The 17,930-nt window shown below is 36.3% G+C and overlaps 3 protein-coding genes across 4 annotated transcripts; 1 reads left to right on the top strand and 2 right to left on the bottom strand.

Annotated features, from left to right (window-relative positions):
- Nucleotides 1–1,855: 1,855 nt before the first annotated feature.
- On the top strand, nucleotides 1,856–11,476 carry LOC147475736 (beta-glucuronosyltransferase GlcAT14A-like). Its single transcript, XM_086582774.1, has 4 exons — nucleotides 1,856–3,019; nucleotides 3,814–3,889; nucleotides 3,974–4,089; nucleotides 10,854–11,476. Exons 1-4 carry the CDS (start codon nucleotides 2,437–2,439, stop codon nucleotides 11,369–11,371), a joined length of 1,293 nt encoding a protein of 430 aa, XP_086438900.1. The 5' UTR covers nucleotides 1,856–2,436; the 3' UTR covers nucleotides 11,372–11,476.
- A 390-nt stretch (nucleotides 11,477–11,866) lies between these two features.
- On the bottom strand, nucleotides 11,867–14,108 carry LOC147475735 (formiminotransferase cyclodeaminase-like protein). Of its 2 annotated transcripts, XM_086582776.1 has the most exons (5): nucleotides 13,749–14,106; nucleotides 13,533–13,601; nucleotides 13,374–13,446; nucleotides 12,635–13,052; nucleotides 11,867–12,529 (listed from the first exon to the last, which is right to left on the bottom strand). In XM_086582776.1, the coding sequence occupies exons 4-5, from the start codon at nucleotides 13,032–13,034 to the stop codon at nucleotides 12,018–12,020; spliced, it is 912 nt and encodes a 303-aa protein (XP_086438902.1). In that variant the 5' UTR covers nucleotides 13,035–13,052; nucleotides 13,374–13,446; nucleotides 13,533–13,601; nucleotides 13,749–14,106; the 3' UTR covers nucleotides 11,867–12,017. The 2 variants fall into 2 exon arrangements, with proteins under 2 accessions (XP_086438902.1, XP_086438901.1); XM_086582775.1 differs by lacking the exon at nucleotides 13,374–13,446 and having other exon boundaries at nucleotides 13,749–14,108.
- A 475-nt stretch (nucleotides 14,109–14,583) lies between these two features.
- LOC147475734 (formiminotransferase cyclodeaminase-like protein) lies at nucleotides 14,584–17,405 on the bottom strand. Its single transcript, XM_086582777.1, has 3 exons — nucleotides 17,246–17,405; nucleotides 16,224–16,636; nucleotides 14,584–15,721 (listed from the first exon to the last, which is right to left on the bottom strand). The coding sequence occupies exons 2-3, from the start codon at nucleotides 16,612–16,614 to the stop codon at nucleotides 15,216–15,218; spliced, it is 897 nt and encodes a 298-aa protein (XP_086438903.1). The 5' UTR covers nucleotides 16,615–16,636; nucleotides 17,246–17,405; the 3' UTR covers nucleotides 14,584–15,215.
- Between the last annotated feature and the right edge of the window lie 525 nt (nucleotides 17,406–17,930).

Here is a 17,930-nt window from a genome sequence, read left to right as displayed (position 1 = left end):
TTTGAATACTTAATATAATATCTACATATGTTATATAGAAGTTCCAACTTTCTTTGCGGGAGGGTAGGACTTAATAATATTTTTGTCAGGAGGGGCGGTCCTACCCTTATACAAAGAAATGATATCGGTAAGTTTTAATTCAATGATTTAGATATTAAAACGAAGTTATTAGAATGAGTTAATATAATGGAAGTTTTGTTTGGGGAAAAAATATGTTGCTACTGAAATGACGGAACTACATGCTTCCAAACCGAGAATGATTAAGTTATGAGAAAATATAACGTGATTGTTTGGATAATTAAAGTATGATAATGTTTATATGTGGTTAGTCTACTCATACCAAAGAAATTCCATTTTTGCGACCCATGTTTGTTTTGTTTTTACGCGTAACGTGGGTGTGTTCTTGGGAACATAGGTGGAAAGCAGTGGAACCGCGGCGTGTGATTTGGATTCTTGCCTGGAGCAGTCCGGGAAGTTATTTTATTAGGTCTGATCTTTTGGAAGTATGTAATAACGTAGTTTACATTTTTAGCATGACATGAGAATAAGATATTTAAGAATGTTATTCAGAGAGTTTATTTGATGTTTTATTGGGACGGAAGATAGCCTTTTTATAAAGTGAAATAGAGAATTTTTGGAGATTATTTTTGTTGTTAAGATTCTTTATAATGTGGGTTTTAGGTTTTGACATGTGTTGTATCACCCGGTTATAGTCTGGGTTTTTAGACAATTGAATATAGTGATGTTTGAGATATTTATATTTCAAATATTTATTTTTTAATTGTTTATAAATTCGGACTGTGACAGGATTACACCTCATAGATGATAACAGCTGGACGATAGCCAAGATAGATGCGGATTTGTGATCAAGTGAATAGTTGGGTCACCATATGAAGATCAGATCCAATCGAAGCAGCAGTTCGAACGTAGATGAATATATTCTCTTTGGCGATCTTGTTTCTCTATGCATTATGACGCCGTGTGACTGGGTTGGCCAGTAAACTATAGCGGTTTGACAGTTAGAACCCAACCCCCGGAACATCATACTATATGAATACAAGGCAAAGAGTTCTTCATGGCTTACTAATGCCAATCTTATAGAGCAGTCAGAATGTTGTTCCATCCCCAATCAGTTTACCTTTGAGCTCTCTCAGGCTCTGTATCGTGGAAACTGGAAAGATAAGATATTGGACTTATCATCTTTCAGTGTGTAATATAGTTCTACACTCTTACAAAGTTACAGTACATAATTTGACCCCTTTTTATGTTTGGTCGCAGCAATATTATGAAAGTCTGAAACCCAAAGATGGGGAGCTGCAAAATTAATTATTGAGCTGCAATGGAGGTGCAATCAACAAGCCATAAAGCCAAATATCATGGTGAATCAGATAATCAGATGCATGGGGTCACTTGAAAGTTATTATTAACCACTAACCAAGGATGTTTCCTAGCGGTCTAGTTCGATCTAATATTTCTCAGATGTCCTATACATTGATACGTCTGCTTCAATGCAAAACTGGTCAATAATCTTCACTTTTTTGGTTTCTTCACGAGCATCTGTACTCCAATTCTCCAAACATATATACAGTAATAGAAAATAGCAATGCACATCAATGTATTTTGTTTTGGATGAGATTGTTGCCATCTGCATTATTATTGGACATATTACCGATAGAAGGTCACTCTTATGTGGTCTCACACGCAGTAGCACGAGCACGACTATTACTAGAAACAGCAAGGACCATGTATTTATGATGTACCCGTACACACGTCTGCTTCTTTTCTTTTCTGAAAACCGCACCAACTCTCTCCTTTTATTATTAAAAAATTCGGCGCACTTAAACTATACCATTTTTATACTTAAAAAAATATTCCTTAATCTCTTTTCTAACTTCTTAATTAAGTCAAAATAAATACAGTTTTAAATTCATAAATTCATATTTAATTCCCTCTCTCTGAAAAGCTGAAAAGAGGCCGTACATTTTACTCTTTCTTCATTTTCTTCATCCTCAAAACTTGCCCATTCGTTAAAGTAAGTTTTTTTTCTTCGGTTTTCAGCTACCATTTCTGTTGTTTCTTGCAAAGAGATCTATATAAAGCTCACTAACTGAAACAATCACTGTAAAAAGTTCATCTTTATAGCAGATCAATTTGTTGTTCTTTGATTAGTTCTAGCCAACTTTATGAATTCTTGTGGTAATGTTAAAGTTTCATTCTTTATACTGAAATTTTAGCTGTTTCCTTGGAAGGGGGTCGTCATTTGTTGAAAAATTAGTATACTTTGTTTCATTTTGGAAGATTTCAGCTCAAAGTGGGTAGGGGAATAGGGTGTTTTTAAGCTTAAATGTTAGTATTCATACGTAGAAAAAGGCGGCTTTGGTTCTGTTACCGAAGTTCGTTAATGCTTTTCGGTTTGCGTTTCTTGTTAAAACAAGTATGAGGAGAAATGGGTATCATCATCATTTTCATTCTGGGCATAGGCCATTTAGTGATAGAAGGTGGATTCTACCGTTTTTCGCGAGTTTACTTGTATCGGTGACTTTGCTTTTAGCTGCATTGTTAGGGAATTTTTCCTATTCATATGAAAGGGATTTAGATGAAGATTCGAGCGAGTATTTTGTAGAATCTGATTTAAATGAAGTTTTGAGAAAACCCGAGGATTTGAAATTGGAAGCGCCTCGAATTGCTTATTTGATATCGGGGACTAAAGGTGATAGCCAGAGGTTGAGGAGGACTTTACAGGCTGTATATCACCCTAGGAATCAGTATATTTTGCATTTGGATCTTGAAGCTCCTCCAAGGGAAAGGATAGAGTTGGCAACGTCTGTTAAGAGCGACCCAACGTTTCGTGAGGTGGAGAATGTCCGTGTAATGGCGCAATCTAATTTGGTTACTTATAAGGGCCCTACTATGTTTGCTTGTACATTGCAAGCTGTTGCAATCTTGTTGAAGGAGAGTGTAGAGTGGGACTGGTTTATTAATCTCAGTGCTTCAGATTATCCACTTGTCACTCAAGATGGTCAGTACTTTATTTCTTCCCTTAAGTTTCATAATATCAATGTTTGTGGTGATTTTCATATATGTATTCATGTGTTTTGATAAGTTTAATTCCTTTGTCATTGTATTGAGTGAACAACAACAACAACATGCATGGCATCTCAACTTGCAATTTTCTTCCTTGAAATGTCATGAATATTATGTATGCATAGTTCAGTTGAGTATGGCAACCTTGTCACCTATAAAACCATGCCTTGGTGTCAGTCGTGCTATGTAATGTCTCATATGAGATTATGTTGCGATGTGCCACTACCCTCATAAAATGGATTCATGGGGACAATCTGAAAGAGTTTCTTTTAGTGGGGTACGTGATTACACTTGAAACCTGGGCACTGACCCTTCCATTATAAATTGTTCCTAGACATAAATATTGGTACTATAACAGAATTAGTAGCTTTTAACATCACAGATTAGTAATTCCGCTCTTTGTTGTTCATAATGGCAGAATGGCCTTTTGGTTTAAAGAAGAGTTTAATTCTTATAATGAAGTAGCTCCCACTTTATGCTGGCATTACTTTTTAAGAAATTTTTGGGAAAGAGAACATATATCTAATTCATGAGCAGAACACCTTTCCTACATTGCACCGATTTTAATACCTTGATGTGAAAATTTGAAAGCATGGTTTATACTTGGATTTCCTTTTTATTTCCTTGATGGTTATGTGTGTCTTGGACCTGTATGTAAATAGTTGTAGACTACGTACGCAATTTTTTGTTTGTTCGTACACTAAAGTTCTATCTTTGATTTCAATGCAGATCTGTTGTATGTTTTTTCTAATTTGTCGAGGAATATCAATTTCATCGAGCACACTCAAGTTCTTGGGTGGAAACTGTAAGATTCACCCTTTTTGTTGAAAATTAGGTATCTTCACTGTTATTAAAGATTTTATAGTAATATTTTTGCGATCTAATATAGGAACCAGAGAGCAAAACCAATCATCATTGATCCTGGCCTTTATTTGTCCAAAAAGTATGACATATTTTGGACTAGTCAACGGAGGTCGCTTCCAACATCTTTTAAGCTATTCACAGGTAAGTTTTATTTTTTCGTTTGGCAATTGCTTAACTTCTCTTCTCTCTGGTTGGTTACCTGATTATATAAGTCCCTAATTCATCTTAGGTTAAGCTTAATAAGTCCCAAATTCATCTTAGGTTAAGCTTAATATTCTTGTCCCTAATAATTGAGGGGTGGAGTAATGTCCAGTTTTTTTTATTGTTAATTGTTTTTGTCTGATTGCTAAGAGAGGAGAAGAATTAGTGCATTGGGAGATTAGATTCTTCATTGTAGTGCTGGGAGGGCTACGCTCTGAAAATCTATTCTTTCGTTGGATGCAGTCTCTGTTGCCAAGTGAAACCTCGAATATTAACTGACAGAAAAGGCCTGGAGGTAATGATCCGGTGGTTTCACATTGGAGTGCTGCTTCGGAAATTTGAGACATAATGTGAATAAGAAAGGAGTCCCAATGGATTGATTGAGAGTAGGAACAACTATAAGGATGTAACTTCTGCTTAATAGGGAGCGTGATTCCAGAAATTACGAATGGTTGAATGGGAAAAAACTATAACCTTATGGGAAATACCATAATGAAAATGCTTTCCTGGAAATCAAAAGCTTTCAAGTGTTTGGTAAACACTGCAAAGCAGTAAATTGCACTTTTCCTTTTCTCTCTTCGTCGAACAGAAAGAAAGAAGAAAAAAGAAAGAAGAAAAAAGAAAGAAGATGAAAGAGCATGTTAAATCTGGAAATTTCTACTCTCAATTCTCCTTCCACATCTCTCTTTCATGTTCCATTGCTCGTGAATTTACTTTCATGTGGCACCTTTTTTACTTTGTTTGACGTAATAGTGTTGTAATTTCTTTGTAACCCATTACTATTGTATTTCAAAATACTTATGTTTCATCTTTGTGTTTCTTTCATCCTGTCTTATGTGTTTAGTCTCACATTGACTAGTTAACCCTTTGAAACCTGCTGTGCACCCTATATAATGGGTTTTTTGCTCATAACCTTGTCACACCTTCTGAGCCTCCAACAAACTTTTTATTTTCTTTCTTTTTCTTATGTCAAAGAGACTTATTGCGTTGTTCTATAGAGCAGAATGCTAGAGTGTACTTCGTTCTACTATTTTGTAGACGCCAATGTAGCCTTTTGCAGTGTGAAGAGGCAAAATCTTCTCTTAAGATTGTTGGAATTATTTGATGGAGGAACAAAGAGTAAAACATTTTAACACAATTGAAAACTTGTAAAGAATAAGTAAGACTTGTGGAACTGTCCTAAAACCACTCTACATCCACTTTACTTAATAGAAGATTTTTCCCGCTACAATGGAAATTTTCCCCCACATCATGCAATGACAATCTATAGAATAGCGTGCACTCAAATATTCTACCCTATGGAACAACGCAATAACTCTCAGGCAGAAGACGAGGTAGAACAAAATTTTGGATTTCAAAAGTGGTGTTTAGCTTAACGACGAGAATCCTTTATATTTGTATATATGTATAAAGTCTGTTTCCAAGAGTTCACTAATAAATGTGGGACTAAGCACACAAAGGAAAAGGAGAGAAACACAAAGTAAACTCGACCAATGCAATGCAATACAAATATTTTGGAATTCAAATTAATGAGATTATAACAGTCACCCTTGGAATATGATATTACAAAGGAAAGGAAATGCTTGAGAGAATCGACATTAAGTTTTTTACAAGGTACATGTGTCATTCCGGCTATGTACCAGTCTTTAGGGCAGCAGTTCGTATTTTACATGAACGAGGTAGAACATGTTCTTTGTACCATCACTCCTTTTGCGAGAAAAAGAGGACTTGCACCCTTATTGCACTTCTGTTATATTGTTGTTCCCACGGTGTTGTGCTTTTTGGTCCCTGCTCTTAGCTGCATTTCATGAATGCTCTGGATTACCTGCTTTAGTATCTGTGTGTTTCATGAATGCTCGAGTACCTGCTTTAGTATCCATATGAACTGACACAATTCTACATTCATATAGGTTTTTACCTAGGTGTGCACTCCAGTTTAGAGATCCAGTAAGAGCAACAATTTAGGAATCCAATAAGAGCAAAGCTCATTCTTACTCCCTACTATTATGTACAATAGTACAATCTTTGTAATAGTAAGTTGATAGTACTGTATGATGACGAGTTGGATTCCCTTCGGATCTACTTCATGGATCTCCAAGCACATAGGTAGGATTGCCGTTAGTGTCACCCTATATACTAGGCATAAGTCCCACACCTTTGATGTATACCCACTTGCCTCAACTTTAATGGTTTTGTCAGAAGAGAGGCCAAATATTTTTTACACAATCTAGAGCTACAACTCCAGATGCTAGCAGTTGCATAATGAAAATTATGTCTCACACTTAAATGTCAAGTCCAAGTTCAGTGTAAATCAACAATGATCAAAACCAAACCAAAACTAGTATGTTATACTACTACGAAAAATGCTATATTGGATTTATAAACTACAAGTTATTTTCATCTAACAATAGTTCTTTCAACATTATAATCATTGCCCAACAATTTACTCTCTAATCATGGTAAGCTATCTGCAATGTGTATTAACCAAGATTTGAGTAGGATTATAACTTATAAATGTATAGGTCTCACCAGACCATACACATCTATCAAATATATAAAGTGGAGAAATTAATCTCAAACAATTACATGGAGTCAACACAATATTATGAAAGATAATTAACTCCCAATGCACAACAAATTTGTTGGATTACTAACTATACTATGAAAATCTAAACTTAGGGATATGCCTCATAAGAATAAAGGCTAGCGTGCAACTCTAGGTAAGAAATCATCAAATAATCAAACCAAAAGAATTGCAAGAGATTGTTAGAGTATACGATATCTATATGATTGAAAACTTATATGTTGCATCAATGGTTTAATCCACCATTTTTTGTTCCCAAGTTCTTCTCATACGATTTATGGAACTAGAATAGTGGTTTGAGACGGCCAATAAACATACATGTTTTCTCTCTTCAATTACCCATTTTTTGGTTATGGTGATTGAATTCTTGCCAACTATTTCTTTTTGCTAGGGAAACTATTTAGAGATCGAACCTTTGTCAGTTCTTTATGGCTTATCAAAACCTAGATATTTGTAGAACTTTTACCTACTTTTGTGGGCTATGATGTACGGATACTACTAAAATGCCATTGCACCCGTATCGGTCGGGGTACTGGATACTTCTTGGGTACTGGAATCCTTGAAATAGACCTGATCTGATAGTTCTACTCCATTGAAATATAAATTGTTCTTGAGGCTTCAAGCTGTATTGACTTTGATATGTGCTATAATAGTTTTTCATATGTTCCTGGCTAACTTTACTCATAGAACTACTAACATAATTTTCAAAATACACATTTTAAAATATTCATATTCATTAGCCGTACTCATAGGCCATACCCGTATCCTAATATTTCAAAAAAACCGTATCGTACCCCGTACTGGTGTTGCCGTATCGGTATCGGTATCGGTATCCGTATCCGTATCCATATCCGTGCATCATAGCTTGTGGGAGTCCAATCTGTGATGTTAATCATAAAAATTGTCAACTTTTGGAATTTGGACTGGCTAGACACTTCTTACAAAAACTGCTATATGTTTTTGCTCGGTAATTGATGTTGCAGACTGTTATTTGCGTTGGAAAGTTAACTCGTAGACCTTTCCAATGGTGTATGGCTTGAGGCATGATACTTCCTGAGTTGGTTTGGTTTTACAATTATATAAGACCTATTATTGTTTTTCAATCGGATAGGTATCATGATCTTTACTAATCTCTTGCAATTGTTTTGGTTTAATAATGTGACGATTACCGTACATAGAATTGCATGATAGGTTTTTCTCTAAGGACGTTAAACCCTAAGATTTTTCTTAGAATTAATTATCTAGTCCATAATTTGTGCATGGAGAGTTGAATGCCATAATTTGTGATGTTGCTTGAGATTAATTTATCTAGTTCATATACATGATATATAGATATGGTCTAGGTGAGACCTATAGATAACAAATTATAATTGTATTGAAATTTTGGGTGGATAATTAATTGCACGAGTTTCCTACCATGTATATTGAGTTTGTTGTTGTACGATGAATATCATGTTTTAAGATATTTGTTAGATGAAATAACTTGTAGTTTAAATCCATTATGACATATGTTGTGGTCACATATCACACTAATTTTGGTTTTTATCATCATTGAGTTACATTGAACGTGATGGTAGTTTAGTGGTAAATCTGTAGTAGTTGAATATCTCTAATTTATTTGTTTTAATTTTTTTTTACAAAAGTTGAAAGATAATATACTGTGAGGCGCCTCACATCTGTTGTTTTTTTCCCCAAAATCACAATCTATATTCTCAATATTCTGCCCACTAGTGTGTGAGGCCATAGGCCTTATTTATTCAAATTATTCCTTGGAGCACAAGGAATCCTAATTAAAAAGAAACTAACATTAAAATAATTCCTACTAATTAAACTAGGCTTCTAATGATCATTATTCAATGACAATTGCTCATGCAACCGATCTACAATGCAAGTTGCAGCTCTACCCACAATCATACCTAGTTGAACAAACTCAATGTGGCAGTGGTACTTGAATTGGTGGATTGGTGCTTGAATGGAGGGTCAGAGAAGATGAAATGGGATGGGGTGGGGGTCTAGAAATCTCCATGAAAAATGATCCATGTTTTTAATGGTTGGTGATTAATGGAAACTGGATTATTTTTATTGAAAGAAACCGTCAGATGAAATGCCAAGTAGAGAGACATTTTTTAGAGATAATGTCCTTTACTGGTACTGGCTCAAGTAAAGGTAAAATGCCTTCATAGTTTGCTGCATACTATGATCCATTTTCGATACTTTGTGCTTGGAAATGTGATGCATATTGTAATTGTAAATTTGTAATAGGTTCTTCGTCAAATATTGAGTTTATGTGTGTCCAATTATTTTTGTTGTTGGAATCAGTACAAGTGATTAATTTTACTTGGTTCATAGGATATGCATGTCTTTCTGGGTTGGGAGCAAGAAGGCTGAAATGATTTACAAACTCACTGAAAATGACGTCATGGAAATCAAATTTTCAAAAAATGCTTTTCTATCGTATTTCATTTCCATGAATCAAACACACCCAACACTCTTTTATATCTCATTATTGTGTATGGAACTTGAAAGTATGGGAGGGATGCTGTGGTGCATGCCTCCCACAGGTTACTAGTTGACTTCAGTAGACAGAATATAATTCCTATATAGTTTAACTAGTGTAGGAAATTCAATAGCAAATATCCAGTACGTTCCTCACGTTCTTTGCTCTCCTGTACTTCTAAATCTTTGTAAGTCTAATAACTTTTGAAAGGATAGAAATAATAGAAAGGAGTGTGGGATTGGGCAAACAATGGGGCTTGAATCGGACAATAATCAGGGACATGATAAAAATTATGTAGACTAACTATAGGGATGAAAAGTGGGATCTTTCGGATGTAGTTACTTGAGATCTTGGGTATGGGATAGTGGGGTCGTTATAGGGGTTAATCATAGTATGGGCATTACGTTCTTGGGAGTTGTTTGGCTTTCCAATGCGTAACTGTTGTACATGTAAGTGAGTTTCTCTTTCACATTTCTAATATTTTTACATCTTAATCAATAAATTTTACTTATCAAAAAAGAAAGTCTAATAACTTCTGATATATGTATCAGTTCTTAATAAATTTGATGTTGGTGGAAATGATGTTTTGATATCAATCAACAATGTCAAGTTTGAAAAGCAAAATGAATTGTCAGTTGAAGACATGGGCATGCAGTGGCACGATAAACTGTCAGTTGTGCCGGAAGGCATGGGGCATTTGTAGTTTATAACGCAAAGCAATTTTCTTAACTTGTTGGAACTAAAAATAAATGCTTGCACTTTTATTTATGAAATTATGACTTAATTATTAAAAGCGAAATCACATTCATATAAACAATTGTCTTGGGAGCCTCCTACAGTTGCGACTATTGTTTGACTCTAGAGATCCAGTGTAACTTCAACTTTCACTACATAATCGACATTGCACATTCAAAGAAAGTGGTTTTCTTCTTAATTTGTTGGGGTGGAGTTCTCATTTGAATTTGAGGTCCCGCATGGTCCACAAGTAGTAAGAGCAAAGAGATGATTTGTTGTTTGAGTTATAAAGAAAGTGCGCTTCTACACTATTTCTTAGAGTAAACATCATCTAAAAAATTTCAATACTGTCTAGATAAGATTTACTGTGTTAAATTTACAAAATGATATATGCTGTTTCTATTTTATTTTTTCAAATTCTACACCGTTCCCCTTTTTTGTTCTATCCTTTTTCTGAGGCAAGACTTAATATACTGCCTCTTGTTGTTGAGTTCTAGTATACTGCAGATTACATGTTTATATCTTGTGGTTGTTGAACTCTAATAATTAATCCTAATTGAGCTTAATTATGAAAAAATGGATCCTTTAGCTTCCTCCTGTACTTTGAAACAGAGATTTATATGTGGTGTGGATAATATTGTTACTTTTGGTAAACATATTTCTCTTTGGCTGGGCCTCAGGATCTGGTGTCCATTCTCTGTAACTTGTATGTGCTTATATATTTTTTTTATTATAGTAATTAATTTATTTAAAAAAAAAAACCCATGTTTTTAAACACTGTTAAAATAGAAAATGAAAACTTGTATATGCTTTTAGAAAAGCTTCAGCTACAAGTTTTCCTTGAGCATATCTTATTTAAGTTTGTCTTTCCTTTTTTCTCTTTTGAAGGTTCAGCATGGGTGGTACTCACTAGATCCTTCCTTGAGTATTGCATTTGGGGTTGGGATAACCTTCCCCGGACTCTTCTAATGTATTATGCAAACTTCATATCTTCTCCTGAAGGCTACTTTCACACTGTTATCTGCAACACTGACGAGTTCAAGAGCACTGCTGTAAGCCATGATCTTCATTACATTGCATGGGATAGTCCTCCAAAGCAGCATCCCATCTCATTATCAATCAAAGATTTCAAGAACATGGTCAAAAGTGGAGCTGCTTTTGCTCGGAAATTTGCAAAGAATGACCCAGTCCTAGACAAAATTGATAAAGAGCTCCTTGGACGGTCTGAAGGTCGATTTGCTCCTGGTGCTTGGTGCATTGGAAGTTCAGACAATGGGGGCGATATTTGCTCCTTGAGAGGAAATGATTCGGTTTTTCAACCAGGTCCTGGTGCGGAGAGGTTGCAAGATCTGGTACAGGTGCTCGTATTGAAAGATAATCAACCCAAACGGTGTGCAGCTCAATGAGTGGACACACGTCAATGTAAACTAGAGCAAGAATTTTGCACATCTATAATGTACAGTAGCTTACTTTTTGAATTTTTCAAAGAAAATCTTCGTTTTACCCGAGCATCTTAAAAGTTTCTTGAAATGTCTTCTTTTGTAGGAGAGTGAGATGTAATGAAAGAGCAGTGCATTTTGGGCAAACACTTTTCAAAATACCACTTTGGACTGCTACATCCAATATTTAGCATCTTAGCTGATATAGGTTAACCTTGTTCTTTTGGATTGGAGAACTTTGGTTAAAAGTCGTCAAACTTGAAAAGTATCAACTGTCTTTCCACTAAATCTTTTGTTGGTTCTGGATCACTTTTGAACTTAATCTATCAGGATTTTTCTCATAAAAACTGGTTTGAATCACAATTTATATGCCTTCTGCCAAATGTTTGTGAAAGTTAACATCTTATTAGTTTGAAACTCTGAAGTAATTATTTAGACTAATAATTTTGTGAGCTTTGATCATAAAATAAAAAGTTCTATATTTCTGAGATCTATGCCACTCACTCAGCAGCCAAATGTTTGAGACAGTAATCTGTAATTCTGTATTAGCGTGCCTTTTATTTTCTGAACTTAAGCACCTTTTCAGGTTCTACATGTCTCAATTTTTGTTTCGTCAGTCAACAGACACTAATTCCAGATACTTCTCAACAACAATATCTGGAAAAAAGTCAGTAAAATAGCCTTTCTCCACTTCCAGTCCTTCCTGAGCAGCAAGTAGCTCAACTTGGTTCTGAACCTTGTCAGCTCCGACCTGATTTGGCTCCAAAAGCACGCATGCTATTTCGGTTGAGTCCTCTCCATGAAATAGACCAAGTGTTTGTACTGTGGGAAGTCCACCTCCTCTGGCACTCACCATTCGAGCGATCCTCCGAGTGGCTGAAACATCGGTGGACATTATTGGCACATTGTATGTTGCAAACCATGGACTTGCACCAATCACAGCGATTCCTCTAGCTTGTGATACCATTGTTGGGCCCTCATCGGGCTTCACAGAAAGAATGTCTGGCAACGTCCATCCTACCCACTGGCTGCCCATATAGTTTGGTCGATAGTAACCAAGCTCGCGCCGAATGGTATCAAGAGGCTTACCAGTTGGATGTGCACCCTCGTACAGAAATACTGGCACTGAAAGATACAAACATCTACTATCAAGGAGGGAGAGAGGAATGCACAAAGAAACTCATCTCAGGGGATTGTAAAAAGCACGGTAATGGACATTAGTAATCATACCTTGGAGCCTGCTGCCTATATCAGCTGCCACCAATTTAGCTAGCCAAGCTGCCTCCTCTAAAGATGCTCGAGCCAACGGGTGAAAACAGATGTGATCAACGACACCTAGTCGAGGGTGCGCTCCCAAATGAAACTCCAGGTTTATGGCTTCATAAGCTGCTTCAGCCATCGCCAGCACAGTTTGTTGCAAAGGGCTGTATATGGGATTGCCTGTGTCATCGTGACCTACATATGAGACAAGCGTCCACCCCACTCGATTATAAGCACAATCTTTGAACTTATTCACTATAACAGTTTCTGGGTTTTGTCTAGCAGCTCGTTCAATTGCCTCAAGTGCTGCAATGTTTCTTGCCTCAGAGATGTAGAGCTTACAGCATAGTAGCATGGATTGTTGCTTCATGCTCTTCGTCTTCTCCTTCTGTATAGATTTTGAATACCATTGTATTAAGACAAAAGAAAAAAAAAAAATCACATTTAAGCTCTGAATCTCTGATGTTCTATATTTTGATTTTGGTGGAGACATGCCACATCTAATGCAGCCACACAAGCTTGCTTATCAGGAAAGTAATGTTATTACGGTTTCATGTTTCAGCCTTTAATCGCTATCAATCTAAATTATGTTACAGAGACTGCAAAGTTAGTGCTTGGTTAATATCAGAATTCATGTCCAAATTATCGAAAACAATTACTTCATACAGAGCTCAATGGTGTGTTTCACTACCATGACCATCGAACTTACTGTGTAAACCGATTGCTTCTAAGTTCTAACACATTATTTTCCACAAAGTTGAAACGTATTTCAGGCTTGCATCCTGTAAACGCGACATACACAAAGAGATGACAAATAAATCCTATAAAATGAGGTGTAAACCGTGTAATGTATAGCTTTAAAACATACCTTGTTGCTGTTATTGAAATCCATTCTTCTTTCTTTATGATTTCTTCAATCTACTTAATCCAAAGTGAACTGGAAACAGAGTTTGGCATATATAGGCATCAAGTTATGAAAAACAGCACATGCTTTGTCATATTGCATTTGGTACCACATATAGTACATGAATGGAAATATGGCAACAGAAGTTCCCACTAAACAATAACTTCTAACTGACTTTACCTTACAAATGTGTCATATCTAGCCAATCTTGACCGTCCAATATGGTTCCACCACCATTACTTAATGACCACAACACTGTCTAAGAGGAAGAAGCACTAGGAAATAGTAAATTAAAACAGACCATTTATGGAATAGAAAGGAGCAAGGCCCCACAGTGAGCAAGAGACTTTCATGGATTGGATATATGCTGAGTTAAGTGAGCTCGTGAGTTTTAGGTGGATGCTATTTCTATCCACGTTTTAGCTTGTCTTGATGAGATAAACCGAAGTACTGGCCACTTGTATACGATTGGTGCGAAGCTCCATTTTACAAGGAAAAGAGCAAGAAGGTTATCGAGAGTAACCAAGTTCTATGACTAAATTCCTTTTAAGAGCTTAATTTATATATTTATGGCTTTCTTTTCATGGACAGGACACTAGCAATATATAAAATGAAGGTTCTAAGTTCTAGTACAAAGAAAAACGGCACCTAGAGCACTATTATCACGCCCGGAGGATGAGCATATACGATTAATGGGCATGATATAATCAAAACTTTTATCATAAAAAACACTCTTTGTGCTACACACCTAGATGATAAGCACCTTTCATGCAAAGAACACATGTTTTCTTCTATTGTTTGTCCTTCTAACGGTGACTAGGATGGATTAGAATCAAATTAAATATCAATTGCCCTGTATGGCCCAACAATTATTATCAATAATTGAAAAGAGATGCAGTTATTTAATTTTGCAAATCTTTTTTAACAAATTGTATTCTGCAGTTTATGGTACACAGACGAAAAGATAAACTTGCATATGGAATTGAAAACTCCATGCAAAAGGACATATGCCACATACAGGAAGATAAGATTCGGCTGGGTGCCAAGTCTTTTTATATATGCTACATTTCTATTACAACTAAATATGCTATCAAATTTATATCACTATTTGAAGGAAAAAAAACAAATGAAATGTATTACCAGTATAGATACATTTATCTATCTTACAAATTAAAAATTGTAGCTTGCTCAGAGTCGGAAGGTTTAGAACTTTTCCATTGAAGCACACATGCCCTTGAATAAATTCTGGTAGCTTACATACACTTAATTCACGCTCAACATTCTGAACATACTGTTCCGGGTTAACGAATATTACCCCCCGCTAAATGAGCCAATTAGGATTCCCTCCTAGCAAAAAAAATACGGTCAACTCTAGTAAGGGGGAAATCCTAATTGGCTCATCTAGGGGGGGTAATACTAGTTAACCCTACTGTTCCGTATCAACCTTGAATCTTACGTCTAGAACCAATAGTTCTTCTGCACACAAACTGTATCCCTGTTGTTTAGAATTGAAATTGGGAAGTCTGGCATTTTGTGTTTCAGTTCAAGCACCTGAGGAGGTGTTCAGAACACCTTTTTTGCCATTGGATCAAACATTTTCTCTCTTAGAGCACTTCTTCCGCCTCAATGAAAGAAAGGATCTTGTTTTCATTGGTAATCTTTCAGATACTTCTCAATTATCTTTTCCTGTGAAAAATCAGTGAAATAGCCGATCCCTACAGACAATCCCTCTTCGTTCGCTAGTCTTTCCACTTCAAGCTGAACTTTATCAGCACCAACTCTACTGGGATCCAATAAATTACAAGCCACCTCGGTTATGTCTTCACCATGGGCTAGTGCCATAGCTTGTACTGATGGAAGCCCACCCCCTCGTTCACTTAGGCATTTAGCTACTCTACAAACAGCAGCAACATCAGTAGAGAAGATAGGCACGTTGTAGTTATCAACCCATCTGGTTGTGCCCACTACTACAACACCCTTGGTCCGAGTTGCTTGATGTGGACCCTCATCTGGCTTCAGTGGCAAGGACTCAGACTGAGGTCCTCCAGCCCATTGGTTCCCTTCAGAATTAGGCTTAAAGTAACCTAATTCTCTTCTAATTGAGGCAAGCGTTTTCCCTTCCAGATTGGCCGCTCCATATAGAAATGTGGGAACTGCAACATATCATATCATTTTAGACAACAATGAAAGTACATAAGAAACCAACACAATGTAACGTTTGAAAACCATAACTACTGAACAAAGTTCCACCTTGCAATGCAACTAAAAGACATCAAGATCTCACGTGAACACATTTGTTCTTAGGCTTTCCATATGTTAGATAACCTATTCTATCAGGCATGCACAACTCATGCCAGATTATACTGACCATTTGACCACTGCTGTCTTATGGCAAGAAGCAAAATTGCCAGCAACCTTGCAGCATTCACCAACCAGCTATTTCTTATTGTGCACTGAACAAAATATCTAGACTGGCACAACAGACTAAATAATTGTACCACATGTGATGATTAAGATAGGTGCAAATGTCTATATTGTCAGTAAAACATTTTGTTCGTAAAAATCTCTACCATTTGTTCAGATAAAATAGGTTACAATGCTACTATTACAACTAAAAACCCACTTTCCAAAATTTTGATGAAAAAGAGTACAAACCTTGAAGATTGGAGCCAATGTCAGCTGCTACGGATCTGGCAAGCCATGCTGCTTGGTCAAGAGAAGTTTGAGCTAAAGGGTGAAAGCAGATGTGGTCAACGATCCCAAGACGAGGATGAGTACCACAATGTGATTCAAGGTCAATCGTTTCTAAAGCTGCTTTAACCATTGAAACCACTGCTCCTCTCAAGGAGCTGGAATCTTGTAATTGGGTGGGAGAAAACTCAGAGACAAGGGTGTAACCAACTCTGTTGTAAGCCTCATCTTGAAACTTGTTTAATATAGCTACCCTTGGGTATGGCTTAGCAGCTTGTTCAATCGAACTCAACGCTAATTTATTTCGACTTTCGGATATGTAGACTTTACAACAAGCAAGCATACCTCTTAACATTTCTCTTTTCCTCTTTCACAATCTGCCCAAAGATATCATCAGTAGGTAACAAGAATGACTGTAAATACTGATAAAAACTTGGTGCTAGCCACAATTTCTCTAGGACCACATGTCCACTAAAATACACATACGTCTATTGAGGATAAGATTTTTGTTTCACATACATCATTCGGAAAAGAGTGCAAGATACTTGAATTTTAAAACAAGTATATGATACTCTGATAAGGGGTCTAATAAGACTCAGAGACGTCGTCCATAGTCCATACTAAGTTGAAAGAGCACAATCTTAAAAATAGTGAAAGGGCTTCAAATTCACAACTTGAACAGGGAAACTTGAACGGGAAGACAGACTTTGATGGCTATATATAATTCATACGGTCTTGAACTACATTATGACATATGAATTTAAACAATCTGATTTTAGATTCATACCAAGTCACTGATATTCTGCTAAATACAATTTACACGAGCAAACTTGTTTCAGAGATCATAACAGAATAACAGATTGTGCAGGATGCAAGGGTTTCCATGTGTTAGCACAATAAATATTATATTAAGTATATAAATAACTCATAACAGTACACCAGCCATGATTAACAAGTGAGAGAGAGAGAGAGAGGGGATTTTATACCTTTGATAGTCCAAAAACGTAGGTGGAGATGCGAGGATTCGAACCTCGAACCTCTCGATTAAGGGCCCACCGACCATTACAGTCAGCTTGGCCCTCTACCGAGCACTCTGTTACCAGTTGAGCTACATCCCCAAATTGGTAATATTTTCGAGAGTACATTGACTTGGTTCTTTAATTCTTTATTCTCTCGGAATGGTATGGGTTTCAACTCGAAACCGATCATACCCGAATATCCGGAAACCCACCAACCATTTAATAATAAATAATAATATTTTGAAGCCCACAAATTAATTTATATGTCTTACATTTATATCTAAAATTCATTAAATTAGTGTACTTTTTGTCTAATATAACAATATATATATGGGATATCCGGATTAAGATCCAAATTCGAATATGGTAAAGAGTTTTGAGTGAGAATCCGACCCAAACCCATACCATTTCCAGCACTAGAAGGGAAGATTTAGGATTGATACTCAAAGTGGGCAGCTCATAATAATTTACATTAAAAAAAAAAAAAAAAGGTAAATTGACTAGGGTGGACTACCCCCCATGTAGGCATAGTTGAGTGACTCTGTAATACCCCGTGGTGGTCACTAAAAGGTGTTATTCGGTATCTGGAAAAACACCTAGCACGGGGAGACAGTTTCACCATATATGCATTCTCATCGCACTGAAGTCGTTT

Source organism: Coptis chinensis, chromosome 9 (assembly GCF_015680905.1).
Source record: "Coptis chinensis isolate HL-2020 chromosome 9, ASM1568090v1, whole genome shotgun sequence".
Taxonomy (NCBI): Eukaryota; Viridiplantae; Streptophyta; class Magnoliopsida; order Ranunculales; family Ranunculaceae; genus Coptis; species Coptis chinensis.
Note: the sequence above shows the minus strand (reverse complement) of the source record. Positions and strands in the feature narration are given on the sequence as shown.